This window comes from Chiloscyllium plagiosum, chromosome 35, assembly GCF_004010195.1.
Source record: "Chiloscyllium plagiosum isolate BGI_BamShark_2017 chromosome 35, ASM401019v2, whole genome shotgun sequence".
In the NCBI taxonomy this organism is placed as follows: domain Eukaryota; kingdom Metazoa; phylum Chordata; class Chondrichthyes; order Orectolobiformes; family Hemiscylliidae; genus Chiloscyllium; species Chiloscyllium plagiosum.
The window spans coordinates 10,981,855-10,998,555 of NC_057744.1; the positions used below are offsets into that span (position 1 = coordinate 10,981,855).

General features: G+C 42.4%; 1 protein-coding gene across 8 annotated transcripts in view; it reads left to right on the plus strand.

Moving 5' to 3' along the window:
* The window catches only part of LOC122540656 (dixin-like), a 132,722-nt gene that overhangs the window by 47,682 nt on the left and 68,339 nt on the right, over positions 1-16,701 (plus strand). For all 8 annotated transcript variants that reach the window (XM_043676669.1, XM_043676671.1, XM_043676673.1 and 5 more), the window contains one exon: positions 8,520-8,618. In XM_043676669.1, coding sequence (XP_043532604.1) covers positions 8,520-8,618 — 99 coding nt within the window. The remainder of the gene's footprint in view (positions 1-8,519; positions 8,619-16,701) is intronic.

Sequence of the window (16,701 nt, forward strand, 5' to 3'; positions counted from 1 at the left end):
ACAATGACCTCCTGCTGGCCCCTCTCCCCCGTGAGAACATTCTGCACCCTCTCTGAGACATCCTTGATCCTGGCACCAGGGAAACAACACACCATTCTGCTTTTTCTCTGCTGGCCACAGAAACGTCTGTCTGTACCTCGGACTGCAGAATCCCCTAACACAATTGATCTCTTGGAAGCCGACGTACCCCTCGTTGCATTAGAGCCAGTCTCAATACCAGAAACTTGGCTGTTCGTGCTACGTTCCCCTGAGAATCCATCACCCCCTACATTTTTCAAAACAGCATACCTGTTTGAAATGGGTATATCCACAAAAGACTCCTGCACTAGCTGCCTACCTCTCTTACCCTTCCTGGAGTTCTTGGTGATAATCAGGATCCAAAGGGATGGTACTTGTGATTGTGCCTGGAGCTCATACTATACACTGAGGACCAGGAAGTGATTGCCCAACAAAAGGTCCAGTGAAACAGGAAGCAAGAAAAATTTTAAATATTAGTTGGGAAAAAAAAATAAAAGATTATTTATGTTTAATGCAAAGCAGGCCTAACTCTATGCTCCATTTTGCGTATGTATGTTAACTTGCTTTCATTATTCTCCCAGCAGTTTAATTCTGTTACATATTGAAACGCATATCTGCATGAGTGAAAGCTGGACTTGCAATCTAAAATTAATAAGAATAATTGGAAACTTGGAGACCGTTCATATTTGTCTATAGTTATTTATGCAGAAACATTCCACTCCTTATCCAGTCATGTATTGACTGTCCTTATTTATTTTTGTAATGCATCATTACACAACTGACAGAATCTGTTCTCAGATTTTAGACTGCTCTACCCTTCCATTAGCTGCTAGGGGTTGTACGCTAATAGCACTGATTAGAGTTCTTGAGAAGATTTGTAGCTTGGGTTCTGGATGAAGCCATGGATTCATTTGCTGAGCCCGTGTGTTTTTCTGCAAACATTTTGTAGCCTCACTAGATGACATCATCAGTGCGAATTTACTAAGGTGTTGGCGATCTGTTCGCCTGGTATTTATATCTCTGTTTGTTGGTGCTTCTGGTTCTGTATCTGAATTGAGTGAGTTCCGGTTGGAATGCCAGTCTTCAAGGAATTCTCTGGCGTGTCTCTGTTTTGCCTGTGCTAGGATGATTACATTGTCCCAGTTGAATTTGTGTCCTTTGTTGTCTGTATGGTTGGAAATGAGACAGTGCTGGTTGTGTCTGGCAGTGGCGAGCTGACATTTGTGCACTCATATGGTCAGTTTTCTTCCTGTTTGTCTTACATAGTGTTTTTTCAAAGTTATTGTAGGGTATCTTTTAGAAAACATTCGTTCTGTTGGATGTGGGTATTGGGTTTTTAACCTGTGTGAGGAGCTGGTGCAAGGTGTGTACTGGTTTGTGGGTTACTGAGATTCTCAGGGCTCTCAGTAGTTAGGTAGTTCTCTCTGATATGTCTTTGATGTATGGTATGGTCGCTGTAGTGTCCGGTCATGTAATGTTTCCTCCTTTGGGATTGTCCCATAAGTGCTGGAGGATACTGTTCTTGGGGTACCCATTGGTTGCCCAACAAAAGGAGTTCCTGTTTGCCTTCTGGGCAAATGATAGCCCTGATCCTAAGCAGAAAAGGAAACTGGAACACACTCACCACAGAATAAAGGAAAGTACTGGAGAAATTCAAAATGGACAAATCATAGTGATACTCCCAGCAGACAAAGGAAGGATGACGGCAATGCTCAGTAGAGACCAGTACATAGAGAAAGGAAATTAACTACTCAGTAAAACTGCTACTTATCAACAGGTGGTGATAGACCCAACCCCACAACTCAAGAACAGGATTACCATGACCCTAAAGCAACTACACAGCACAGGAAAGATCAGTAAAACTGACCTACAAAAGATGAAATCCAACGGATCCAACACACCCCGATTCTACGGACTATCCAAGGTTCACAAAGCCGGAGCCTCTCTCAGACCTAATATACAAACTCAGGGATGCCTATCTACAGGCTGGAGGAGCTGCGAATAAGACTAAAACGCCTAATACACTACTCCAACCACTCCATTCACTCATTCTAAGAGTTCCTCAACATTATCAGAAACACCACAATAGAAGAGGATGAAATAATGATTTCATTTGATGTAACAGCACTGTTCACATCAATAGACATCGACCAAGCCAATGATACCTTTGCCACATTATTGAACAAAGTGGTTACTATGATACTCGATGACATCAACAAGGACAGAATATTAAAATTACTAGACCTATACCTCACAACTCACGTTACATTCAATGGACAAGTATACAGACAAATCGTGCCACACCAGTGGGGTGCCCGATATCAGCACTGATTGCAGAAGCAGTAATGCAACATTTAGAATGGACAGCCAACCCAAGCTCTGGATTCGATATGTAGATGACATCTTTGTCATCATTAAACATACACAACTGAAAGAAACCCACCACCACATCAATAACAGGGTGGCATGGTGGCTCAGTTGTTAGCACTGCTAGTTCACAGTGCCAGGGACCCGGGTTTGATTCCCGCCTCGGGTGACTGTCTGTGTGGAGTTTACATATTCTTCCCATGTCTGTGTGGGTTTCCTCCGGGTGCTCTGGTTTCTTCCCACAATCCAAAGATGCTAAAGCTCCATGATAAATTGCCAAGTCAGGGGTAAATGTAAGATAGGGGGTGGGTTACTCCTTGGAGGGTTGGTGTGGACTTGTTTCCATACTGTAGGGAATCTAATCTAACTTCCTCACTGGAATAAAGTTCACTAAAGAAGAGGAATACAAAGCCGTCTCCCCTTCCTGGATTTATTAGTGGAATGCACACCTACTGGGGAACTCCAGACCAGTGTGTGCAGGAAGACCACCCATACTGACCAGATACTGAACTATAACAGCAACCACCCCAGCACCTAAAAACGGAGCTGCATTAGGACATTATTTAAACAGGCAAGGACACACTGCAGCAACCAATAACTCCAGAAGGCAAAACAGGAACACCTTTTCAAAGGATTTTATCAAAACCCCAAGAACACTATCCTCTGGTACTTACAGGACAAACCCAAAGAGAAAACTACACAATTGGACACTATAGTGACTATACCATACATCAAATACATATCAGAGAGAACGACCTGACTACTCAGCCCTGGGAAGCTTACTGGCCCACAAACCAGTAAACACCTTTCACCAGCTCCTCACAAAGGTTAAAGAGCCGACACCCACATCCAACAGGACAAACGTTATTTCCAAGATACCCTGCAAAGACTGTTGAAAGCACTACATAGGACAACAGGAAGAAACTGACCCTATGAGTGCACAAACATCAGCTCGCCATTGCCAGACACGACTAGCACTGTCTCATTTCCAACTACACAGACAACGAAGGACACAAATTCAACTGGGACAATGTAATCATCCTAGCACAGGCAAAACAGAGACGCCAGAGAATTCCTTGAAGCCTGGCACTCCAACCAGAACTTGCTCAATAGACACATTGAACTGGACCCCCATACACAAACCACTCCGGTACAGAACCAGAAGTAGCACCAAACAGAGATATATGAATACCGGGCAGGATAGACCACTAATACCTTATTAAATACACACTGATGATGTCACCTAGCCAGGCTACGAGATGTTTGCAGAAGAACATACTGGCTCGGTGAACGACTTCAATAACTCCAATGTTTTGTCTGTTATTTTTTGTGTATCTGTTCATAATACATTTAATAAATTCAATCATGTGAAAATACAAGTAACTTCCACTTTGTATTTTGTTGCACCGTGCATTTTGCGAATTGTGTGGACATTAAAAAAAAAGTGTCAATGCTTTTTAATATTTAAGTGACAAATAGTATTGATAAACACATTATAACAATTCATTGGGCATACTTGGCATATGCATTAGGCCAGTCTGTATTCTTGTATGTGTGAAGATCAGGGCACCATCTCCCAAGGTTGCAAGGCAAATGGGATTCACATACAGTGCATTTGGCTTACTAAGTAACTCATTTCTGTTGTTGATAGGTGACCAGCCAAGAATTATTTCACCTTTGAATATCCATTTGGAATAAATGTTCACATATGGTCAAGTTTCATATCGATTGAAGAAAGTACTTTGGGCATCCCAGGTTTGCTGCCAGAACTATTTGAGAATTCCTGAGCCATGGAAGTGTAATCACACAGTGTGGGCCCATCGGTATTTCAAGGACTGGTGTCCTATCACGTACCCTTGGTGCTCCTGAGGCCTTGGAAAAGATACATCTGAAATACCCAAAATGTAAATCAGTGGTTGACTTCACTGAGGTCTGTTTATTTGTTTGCACGTGTGGACAGCACCAGTGTAACAGCAGCTGATTTTTGACCCCTAAATGCTCTGTAAATAAAGAGTATTTTAGCATGGGAGCCTTACTTCTAATTTCAGACAAATAATTTACTAGAAGCACTATTTTGCAGAGTGGATATGAAGAGGAAATTGTTGCTTAAGTGCCCTCTGCTGGTTGTTATAGAATTAATACACATTCCAGTTAAGTACCAAGTGCTGACTTTGAAGATTTCTTTAGCTAATTCAAACTGATGAAGAGATTTTTGGAGGGTTTTCCACCCCAAAGCCTTGCAGGTTTTCTCACCATATCTTGCCAAACTTGCCTTGGCATCTTGGAGAAAGGGAGGACTGCAAATGTTGGAGAGTCCGAGTCGAGAAGTGTGGAAAAAGCACAGCGAGTCAGGCAGCATCTGAGGAGCAGGAGAGTTGACATTTTGGGCGTAAGCCCTTCATCAGGAATGTGGTGGCATCTATCATGTTAAATTCCAGCCCTATCTCAACACCTCCTGTTCCTAGACCAACACATCAATCATCGGGTAACCACTAAAAGATCAGCACCCCTTGCACCTGCGCAATAGTTGGCAATAGATGCTGTTCACACAATAGATGCTGTTCACCAGCAATACGATGGCATATCAGCCACAAATTCACATTGCCCACAGCAGATAGCCAATATCACTGACAAACCTTAGCACATGCAACCACCTCCTCTCACCTTGATAGCAGTTTAACAACCACACACTTTACTTGTTAATAGCTACATCCTATTTGAACACCCTCTCTAAGTCAGCACTACCATGTCCCCAGTGCCCACTGTAGACCCACATATTGTCATTGTCCAATAGGGGAACATAATATAGCAATCACCTCCTCTCGGACAACTCGAGGTTACAATAAACGCTGGCCTAGTCAATGATACTCTCATCTCACGAATAAATAATAAAAGACAAATCCGAACATGAGCTATTATTTATGGAATGAAAAACTGAACACAAATGAAACCAATAGAGGCTGAAGTTCATTGAAGTTCATTTAAGCTCTGCCATAGACAGTGACAGCTTCCAACTCCCTAGTAACCTTGTCCTGCTCCTTGGAAGACTGCTTGAAATGAGCTAGTGTGATCTTGCTCCGATGGTTTAGGTCACTATCCTGATACATTTGTGGAAGCAGGACTGAAATTCACACAGCCAATCTGTTGTTGTTTGAAAGGAGCAAGTAGAATTTCAGAGCTGCAATTCAGAAGTTTACAACCATCAAGAGAGGATGACACTCCACTCATGCAGCCTACGGGTCCTGCTCTAGCATCCTGCATAGCTCAGTCACAATCTCCCAGGCCTTGCTCATTCCGAGGAAATGGAGTTGGGTTGGAAATACTCTGGGCTACCTGCTCACTCCAGACAGATGCCAATATCTATGGACAAGGGAGGCAAGTGGGTGGTGCCTGTAAATCACACCCTGAGATGCAGTTTGATCAGACTCAACTCAGAGGTCACTGGGAGCAAGCAGTGTGCTAAAACTCCAGATACTTGGCTTGGGTTCCATAACAGGTTTCCTCCAAAGTTGAGGTTTGGTGAGTTTCGCCAATATAAAGCTGAATGTTAATGAGATGAGTTGGGCCATCAACATGGCATTTATCAAGCAGTTATTCCCTTTATTTGCCAACTCGCTGCAGTCGAATAAGAAACTTGTCCCACTGCTTGTGAACAGCATAAAAGATGGTGTGAGATGCTTCAGATGTAGAGATGGCTGTCTCTGACTTCTTATCTAAGGAAGTCTTTACTAAGCAAGTTGAATCTCTTGTCAAGAGGAAGGCTTATGTTAGGATGAGATGTGATGGCTCAGTTAGGGCACTTGAGAGTTACAAGTTAGCCAGGAAGGGCCTAAAGAGAGCGCGAAGAAGAGCCAGGAGGGGACATGAGAAGTCATTGGCGGATAGGATCAAGGAAAACCCTCAGGCTTTTTATAGCTATATCAAGAGTAAAAGAATGACTAGAATAAGATTCGGGCCAATCAAGAATAGTCGTGGGAAGTTGTGCATGGAGTCAGAGGAGATAGGAGAAGTGCTAAATGAACACTTTTCATTAGTATTCACACTAGGAAAAGACAATGTGGTCGAGGAGAATACTGAGATACAGGCTACTAGATTAGATGGGATGAGGTGCACAAGGAGGAGGTCTTAGCAATTCTGGAAAGTGTAAAAAAATAAATAAGTCCCCTGGGCCGGATGGAATTTATCCTAGGATTCTCTGGGAAGCCAGGGTGGAGATTGCTGAGCCTTTGGCTTTGATCTTTGTCTTCATTATCTACAGGAATAGTGCCAGAAGACTGGATGATAGCAAATGTTCCCTATTCAAGAAGGGGAGTAGAGACAACCCTGCAAATTATAGACCTGTGAGCCTTACGGTTGTAGGTAAAGTGTTGGAAAGGGTTGTAGGAGATAGGATTTATAATCCTCTAAAGAGGAATAAGTTGATTAGGGATAGTCAACATTGTTTTGTGGAGGGTAGGTCATGCCTCTCAAACCTTATTGTGTTTTTTGAGAAGGTGACCAAACAGGTGGATGAAGATAAAGTGATTGATATGGTGTATGTGGATTTCAGTAAGGCGTTTGGTAAAGTTCCCCATGGTATGCTATTGCACAAATTACAGAGGCATGGGATTGAGGGTATTTAGTGGTTTGGATTAGAAATTGGCTAGCTGAAAGAAGACAGCAGGTGGTGATTGAGGGAAATGTTCATCCTGAAGTTCAGTTATTAGTGGGGTACGCAAGGATCTGTTTTGGATCCAATGTTGTTTGTCATTTGTATAAATGACCTGGCTGAGGGCATAGAAGGATGGGTTAGTAAATTTGCGGATGACACTAAAGTTGGTAGGGTTGTGGATAATGATGAAGGATGTTGTAGGTTACAGAGAGACATAGATAAGCTACAGAGTTGGGCTGGGAGGTGGAAAGTGGAGTTTAATGCAGAAAAGTGTGAGGTAATTCACTTTGGGAGAAGTAACAGGAATGCAGAGTACTGGGCTAATGGTCAGATTTTTTGTAGTGTAGATGAGCAGAGAGATCTCTGTGTCCAGGTACATGGATCCTTGAAAGTTGCCACCAGGTTGATGGGGTTGTTAAGAAGGCATAGGGTGTGTTAGCTTTGTTGTTAGAGGGATTGAGTTTCAGAACCATGAGATCATGCTGCAGCTTTACAAAACTCTGGTGCTACCACAGTTGGAGAATTGCATGCACTTCTGGTAATTTAGGAAGGATGTGGAAGCTTTGGAAAGGGTTCAGAGGAGATTTAATCTAATCTAATAGTGGTGCCTCTGTAGTAGAGATTCATCAGGGATATTGCCTGTTATGGAGGGAAGGTCTTACGAGGAAAGGCTGAGGAACTTGAGGCTGTTTTCATTAGACAGGAGAAGGTTGAGAGGCGACTTAATTGAGGCATATAATCAGAGGGTTAGATAGGTTGGACAGTGAGAGCCTTTTTTCTCAGACGGCGATGGCTAGCACAAAGGGACATAGCTTTAAACTGAGGGGTGATAGACACAGGACAGATGTCAGAGGTAGTTTCTTTACTCAGAATAGTGGGGGCATGGAATGCACTGCCTGCAACAGTAGTAGCCATCTGCAGTCATTGTTTTTACCATGCCAACTTTAAGGGCATTTAAATGGTTGTTGGATGGGCATATGGACGAGAGTGCAGGAAAATCGATGTTTTGGGCAAAAGCCCTTCATCAGGATTCCTTCCTGATGAAGGGCTTTTGCCCGAAACATCGATTTTCCTACTCCTCGGATGCTTTTTGACCAGCTGTGCTTTTCCAGCACCACTCTAATCTAGACTCTGATCTCCAGCATCTGCAGTCCTCATTTTTCCCTATATACATGAGAATGGAATAGGTTAGATGGCCTTCAGATTGGTTCCACAGGTCAGCGCAACATTGAGGGCCGAAGGGTCTGTCCTGCGCTGTAATGTTCTATGTTCTATCCAGTTCTGCTACAAATCTCTTTACAATCCATATCACTCAGACCCCTACACGATTCTGCCGTAAGTTAGTGTTTTTCCTGGATACCAAGGAAATAGACTTGTAAGATGCCATCATTTCTGAAATTTGGAGATGTATAAGAAATTGCATTAACTTCCCTGATAAGATTTCCAGTGAAGCACAGTGTGACTGTTTTATTTCTTTCTGTAGCTTTGAGGATGAAGTTGGAAGTCACACCTGGAGTGTTCGGGCAATGGTGCAACAGTATGAGGGGCAACAGATGCCTTTATCTCCACCACTTTCCCCAAGGTATTATGGTTTCCAATTATGATTGTACTGTCCTTAGAGTTACTGTTATGAGTGTAGCCATTTCCATTTATGCTTGTTGTGTAGTTAAATGTCTTAATCATTCTTCTGTGAAACTTTGAGAAATTGTATAATTGGTAGTTAAAAATTGTATTATCCACTTTTTGTTTTAAAAACAATACATAGTAAGAGAAGTTGTTTTATAAAGGTTGAAGTTAAATTGCAGTTCAAACGTGATACAAACATGACTCTAGATTTTTCTTTTAGAGGATGCTCAAGTTGGATGATAAATTAGAAATAAGTAGTATGTGAGGTCACCTGTCAACAGTGATTGGCAGACATGGCTCTGAGGTGGCGTGCTTGTCTTTTGCCATTTGAAAGAGGAAAAGGGTGGCATGTTAAGGGGATAAATTTCTCAGTTTAGTTTCCACCAAGTGAGTAATAAGATTAAAATTAGTGCATTAATTAATCAATGCAAGTAGGTTGTTTACAGAGTCATACAGCATGGAAACAGACCCTTCACCAACCAGACATCCCAATCTGACTTAGTCCCATTTGCAGACATTTAGTCCATATCCCTCTTAAACCCTTCCAATTCTTATACCCATTGTACCCACTCCACCAACTCCTCTGGCAGCTTGTTCCATATACCCTCCACCTTCTGTCTGAAAAAGTTACTCCCCAGGTCCTTTTTCAAATCTTTCCCCTCTCACCTTAAACCCATGGACTCTCCCACCCTAGGAAAAAGACTTTGGCTCTTCACCCTATCCATGTCCCTCATGATTTTATAAACCTCTATAAGATCACCCCTCAGCCGCTAACCCTCCAGGGGGAAAAGCCTTCTCAAGTTTAACAACATTCTTCCTATAAAAGGGTGACCAGAATTGTATACAGTATTCTAAAAGTGGCCTCACCAATCAACTACACAACTGCAACATGACATTCCAACTTCTATACTTAATGTTCTGACTAATGAAGACAAGCATGGCAAGCACCTTCTTCACCACCCTGTTTATCTGCGACTCCACTTTGAAGGTACTATGCACCTACAACCTTAGGCTGCTTGTTCGGCAAAACTCCTCAGGGCCCTACCATTAACTGTATAAGTCCTGTCCTGGTTTGCCTTACCAAAATGCAACATGTCACGTTTATCTAAATTAAACTCCATTTGCCATTCCTCGGCCATTGACCCATCAGATCAAGGTCCCATTGTCCTCTGACATAATCTTCATCTCTGTCCACGACACCATGAATTTTGGTGTCATCTGCAAACTTATTAACCATATCTCCTATATTCACATCCAAATTGTTTATATAACTGACGAAAATTGGTGGAACCATTAGGCTCAAGGGTGGAGCAACTCAGCTGAGCCCAGTCCTGTCTTCAGTATTGGAGATGCTCTCATTCAGGTGTGACGTTTCACTGAGGCCATGTCAGAACTTCCAACTGGATCAAAAAATCCCAAAGCCTTATGTGAAGAGTAATTCTTTTTCATGATAACATGGCCAGTTTTTATTCCTCGACCAATATTATGAGAGCAGATTTTCTCGTTAATTATCTCTGTTGTTTGTTCATTCTATATTTGCCTATCCTGAGGTTGTGACAGATACTATGTAAATGCAAATTCTTCCCACCTGGTGCACTCTTCCATCAGTAGTATCTGAAGTGTGATCAGAAACAGGGTCTCCCTTACCTAGAATAATGAGGGGAGTTGCAATATAACACAATAGAGTGAAGATTGAAACCTTGTTACTATTTAGATTTTTATGGCTTAGCTAATTTATGGATAAACTCACTGAGCTATTGATGGAACACCATAGTCCTCTGAACTGTTGCAAATGTTGATCTGAGATCTAGAATTAGAGCATACTCATTTAAGTCTAAATAAAGACTGTAATAACATGCTATATGTTATTTTGTTGCTGCACTTAGCATTCGGCTGGGAAAAGCCTCAGAGGTTCCATGATTGGCCAATTACAGTTAAAAAGCACAGTATAACTATAAAAGTATATATCTTTCAATACTCTCAGGACAAAGGAGGATTTCATTAAAATAGCTGAGTTCTGTTATTATCTCTCTCCCCTTTTTGAAGGTTGATTATTTTCTATTTAGATGTAGTACAGCTTCTGTGTGTAAACTAGTTTAGGACCAAACCAATTGTTACAATGTAGCTTGATTGAATTGAAGAGAAGAACAAAAGCTTAAATCTATCATCATCTTATCAATGTCTAGTTCCAGAGTGTTTGTAAATTGTCAGATATTCTTCATTTGTGCAATGTTCCTTTATTGGCTAATGCTGTGTGTGAACATAGACTAAACTGTGATGTGTTAAGATGTGAATTTCCCAAGTCATTCTTTACATGATGCAATGCTGACTGTGCTTTGGTAAGGTGTTTAAAACTTTCTAATAGTGGAGTTGTAGAGGAATTTGTACTTGGAGTTGCCAAGATTGTTTAAAAATGTCTTTTACACAAATTTTGGGGCAAGTTGATGAACCTCCATGTTCCTGGATAAGAATTTACACATTTAATTTTTATGGCCAGGTCAAAAACAGTTAACAGCAAATTGGCTGCCTGAAACATGACTTCTCTTTTGAGTTTTTAAACAGAGTTTCACTATTAGTCAGCCCTTCATCCCAGTCTTCGAGATCACTATTTTGACTTGTGTATGCTATATGTGATTTAGTTTTCTCTACTTTTCTAAATAGTTCAACTTTGTGTTTATCAGAATTTATCCTTTCTTACATATATTCCTGACAGCATGAGAATTTTAAACATCCAATAAAAAATATTGTTTAGAAATGTACACTGGCTGTTTTTTGGTAGATGCTGATTTCAATTCGGTGAAATTAAGATGCAATTTTTGTCTTGCTTGCTCAGTGGGAAACAAGAAATTATTTGGAAATAGTCAAAATTATAAGAGTAACAAACATTTTAAGCTGTTGCTGTATGGATAGTGTGCACTAGCATCCATGCTAAGCTGGAATGTCTGGAAGTATTTAAAAAAGAAAATTTGTTTCTTTTTCCTACAAAATTGTTCTTCCAAAGATAAGATGTTAAGTTTTTTGTTTAGCTCTTAATGTGTTGTGGGCATCCTAATATTTACATTATCTTTGATTATTAAGAAAATGTTATTCATCTTCTCCAACAAATACTTGAGAGAAGTGTTCACTGAGAATGTTGTTTTATGTTTGACCACAGTTTTGATTTGCTTGCCATTCTTTAAAGTTCATCTGTGATTACAAAAATAAATGCAGTTTTTATTAGACATCATTTGACTAACTTGTAGTTGGCAAGAGATTCAACTATTAGCAACAGCGGAAGCCCTAATATTGATTTCAATTAGAAAAGAGAAACTTGGTTAGAGTTTCCCTTAATTATTGAACACTGAACCATGTAGGAAATATGTAAGAACAGAACAATTCAGGTTCTTTTGCTACCGTGGCCGTGTCTCTACATCTGATGTGGGAAACCTGGGTTCAAGTCTCACTTGAAAGATATATGTAATAAAAATCTCTGAACAGGTTGATTAGAAAATAGTTGTTGAAAAAAATCAAAATAATTGAGCTGGAGTTCAGCAGTCTGGGAATGGGCTGGTATGTAAGAGGGTCTGTAAAATGTCTAGCAAAACCAGTGGGTCTAGTCATGCTAGTCTGTTAGTGGCATGAAGGAGATGGAAAGCCAAGAGTCCGATTGAACCTCGTCAGTGGTTAGTTGATGGTGGTTTCCCATCTGGGCTCGGACTTAGTTATTCTGTTGGCAAGGGATGGTGGAATGACACCTCCAATGCATGGGGAAAGTTTCTTTGGGCTCTGCTGGGTTATTAATCCTCTTCTTTGGCACGTTTTGTCCATAGAATAGTTCTCTGCCCTTGTGACAAGAGTGCCATCTTCTCCCTAACTCGCCGCTTTGAGCCTCACCCCTCACTGTACATCGACCATATCACAGGACCAGTCAGATAGATACTGGTATCCCAGGTCCCAGTTTCTCAGTTATGAGGGTGCATAACCATCACTGTGTCATTCTCCTCCAACTGCAGCCCTGGTTGTGGTCTCAACCTTGGGAACATTCCTGAGGTTGCTGAGCTGTTGTCCCTCTAATTGGTTGGCAGATCTTGTGAATATGCAATCATCCTTAATAGGGAGATCTGTATCATCTAGCAAATAATTAATTGGAGCATGCTGATAACCGTAGTGGGATTGCCTCGGCTTTTGGGCCCATTAAAGGTGCTAAATTAGTCCTTTATGTCTTCCATTGATTGAAAAATTAGTTGTCCATCATTGGTGAGGTGACATGGAAGGGCTTCTGTATCCAAAGTACTGCACTCTTGTGAGCATATTACCAGATTCAGGAGAAGACAGAAAATACATTTTGAGTAAAGAACTGTTGGGGCAGGAGTTGGAGGGTTTATTTGAAGTAAACAAAAATTGGCTTTGAGACCTGCAGTATTTTGTTTCTTTCTTAGTTAACAGCCTGTGATCCATGTAGTTGTCATAGTTCAATAAAATATGCAATCCAGTTAGAATCTTTAAATTATTTCTGATATTAAGTGCCATCAGATGGATTATTTGTGTAGACAGCAGTTTTGCAAAAGAATTTGGTGCTATGTGTGTGGCATTGAAGGTACAATGAAAGTTAGCGGAAACAAATTATATAAGGAACTCCAGTGAAACCATTTTCTCGTAGTTGCTAATCTTTAAAAATAAAAAGTAATTCAGAATCATTCCATATTACTGCAATCTGGGGCATCCATCCCCCAGGATTGTGTTTAATTGATGTCAGCTGTGATGCAGTTCCATGCTATTTTAAAAATCTGGAAATGGGACAACTTCACAAATTGAGGACTTGGCAACTTGAATGTGTTTTTTTAACTCCAGATTAGCTATTCATGTTTTTTTAACCCTAAGTTATCCAGTTAATGTAAATGTTAAGTTAAACCTTTTAAAAAGTGTATTCATTACTTTTAAAAACTGAAAGAAATGTGGATGCTAGAAATCAGAAACAAAAACAGAAATTACTGGAAAAGCTCAGCATGTCTGGTAGCAGCTGTGGAAAGAAATCAGAGTTAATGTTTTGGGTCCAGTGACCCTGAGCTTTCAGTTGCCTGTCACTTCAATCCACCAACATCTCTCTCAGGCTTGCTGCAGTGAAGGTCAGCACACGCTAGAAGAACAGCACCTCATTTTCCACTTGGAAACCCTGCAGCTTCTGGACTTAATATCAAATTCAACAATTTTAAGGTTTGAAGTCATGCCCTTATCCCAACTTCCACCAGACCATCACATTGGCTGCTACCAAACACAACCCATTGTCAGTTCTTCTCAGTATCCAATCATTCCTCCAGACTGACCATTAACCACTCCTTTTGTCTGTTCAGCTGCTTCTCTCTCTCTCTCTCAGCTCTATTTCCACCTATCATTTACTGTCCCCCATTTCCCCCCCACCTCATCTTTTGTGTAAATATAAACTTTTTCCTAGCTACCTTCAGTTCTGAAGAAGGGTCACTCGACCCAAAATGTTAGCTCTGATTTCTCTCCATAGATGCTGCCAGACCTGCTGAGTTTTTCCAGCAATTTCTGTTTTTGTTTCTGATTTCCAGCATCCCCAGTTCTTTCCTTTTTCTACACGTTGGAAGATAGCTAATGTAAACCTGCTATTTAAAAAGGGAAGTAGAAAGAGGGAATTATGGACCAGATAGTCTAATATCAGTAGTGGGGAAGATGCTAGAATCCACTACCAAGGCTTTTATAGCAGAGCGCATAGAAAACATTGGTAGAATCAGACAGAGTCAGCATGGATTTAGAAAAAGGAAATCCTGCTTGACAAATCTACTGGAATTCTTCAAAGATGTAACCGGTACAGCTGATCAAGGGAGCCAGTGGATTGGTTTATTTGGCCTTTCATAAAGCTTTTGACAAAGTCTCATGTAAGAGACTAATACGTAAAAGTAAAGTGCAGGGGTTTGGGAGTAGTGTATAGAGATGGGTAGAAAATTGGTTAGCAGATAGGAAACAAATAGTAGGAATAGGTGGGTCTTTATCTGAATGGCAGGCAGTGACTAGTGGGGTACTGCAGGAATTGGTACCAAGATCCCAGCTATTCACAATATAAAGTTAATGATTTAGAATGAAGGAAGTAAACATAATATCTCAAAATTTGCAGATGACATAAAGCTGAGTGAAAGGTTGTAGCATAAGGAGGATGCAGGGATTTTGCGGTGTAATTTGGACAGGCTGAATGAATGGGAAATGCATGGCAGATGCAGTATGATGTGGATAAATGTCCTGTTTCTGCAGAAGTGTGGGATACCGCACCTCAGCAGCTACAGGAGCTGGTCAAGCTTGTGGGCCCATGGGCCGTCAGTTTGGTCGGGGGGCAACGATAGCTGCGCCTTCGGTCTGGGTATCCTGTTGCGAGGAGGCAACTTCACCATCTCCGAGGTTACGGAGGTGATGGGCGGGCGCTTCCTCGTCACCGACGTCATGTACAGGAATGCTCCCCTGAGACTGATTAATGTGTACGCCCCAGTGGGTAAGAGTGAATGGTTGGCCATCCTGCAGCAGCTTCCACTGTTGCTGGCTACGTCCAGGCCGGTCATTCTGGCCAGAGACCAGGCCGGTCATTCTGGCCAGAGACTTCAACTGTATCATTGATGCAGATGGACGATACGGCGGGGGGTACAGTAAACTGGACGCTACGTCCAGAGCCCTGATGGACACGGTAAAAGATGCCAAGCTGCACGACATCTTCAGCACCCCTGCAGATGAAGCGCAACGTAGATACACCTGGTCACCGACAGACGGGTCTATCCGCTCAAGGATAGATTACTTATTTGTGTCCCGAACGCTCTCGGTCAGATCCACCAACGTCAAGCCAGTGTTCTTCTCTGACCACTGCCTCCTGCTGGCCGACTGTCACCTACAGGACAAGCAGCGGGCTGGTAAGGGAACGTGGAAGCTGAACACAAAGCTGTTGACCCCGGGAAACATTGAGGAGCTCAAGAGGGACTACGCAGGTTGGGGAACCATGAAGCACCTCTTTGAGTCCCCAGCGGACTGGTGGGAAACAGTAAAAGGGAATCTCAAGAGGTTCTTCATCCTCAAAGGTGTTCAGGAGGGGAGAGAGAGGTGGGGAAAACTGTCCCAGCTCCAGGAAAGTATGCAGAACCTGCTCCTACTGCAGATGATGGGGCGATGTCACGAAGGATGTCAAGGAGGTGAAGGGCCAGCAAGCCTCACTCTTTGCCTTGGAGGCCTCCAAGATAATCTTCCAGTCCAGGCTCCGCTCGGTGGAGCAGGACGAGACGTGCTCACGTTTCTTCTTCCAGAAGGTGCACAAAGAGAGCTCCGTGCTCAGCAGCCTGAAGGAAGAAGATGGCTCGATAACGTCATCTCAGGCTGACGTCATGAGGATCAGCAAATCCTTCTATGCCAGTCTGGACACACAAAGCAGACCGACAGCGTGGCCTCCCAGTCGTTCCTGTCCTCTATCACGGAGGTCTTAGACGACAGAACACGGGAAGGGCTGGACCAGCCGCTATCTCTGGACGAGCTGACCAAGGCCCTCGAGTCCTTCGAAAAGAATAAAACTCCCGGAAGCGACGGCTTACCGGTCGAGCTCTATTCGGCTCTGTGGGACTTGATTGGCCAGGACCTGCTGAAGGTGTATGTCAGTATGCTTCAGGCAGTTACCATGAGTGAATCCATGAGGAAAGGCATCATCACCCTCATTTACAAACGGAAGGGGGAGAGGGAGGAACTCAAACATTGGAGATCAATCTCACTGTTGAATGCGGATTACAAAATTCTGTCAAAGGTAATCGCCAGCCAGGTCAGGTCTGCTTTGGGGTCGGTGATTCACCCTGACCAAACCTGTGCTGTACCGGGCAGGAAGATCACTGAGAGTCTCGCACTCCTCAGGGATACGATCGCCTACGTGCAGGACAGAGGGTTGGACACCTGCCTGATCAGCCTGAACCAGGAGAAAGCCTTTGACAGGATATCACACAGGTATATGAGAGATGTTCTCTCCAAAATGGGCTTTGGGGAGGGAATCTGCAATTGGATCAGACTGCTCGACACCAACA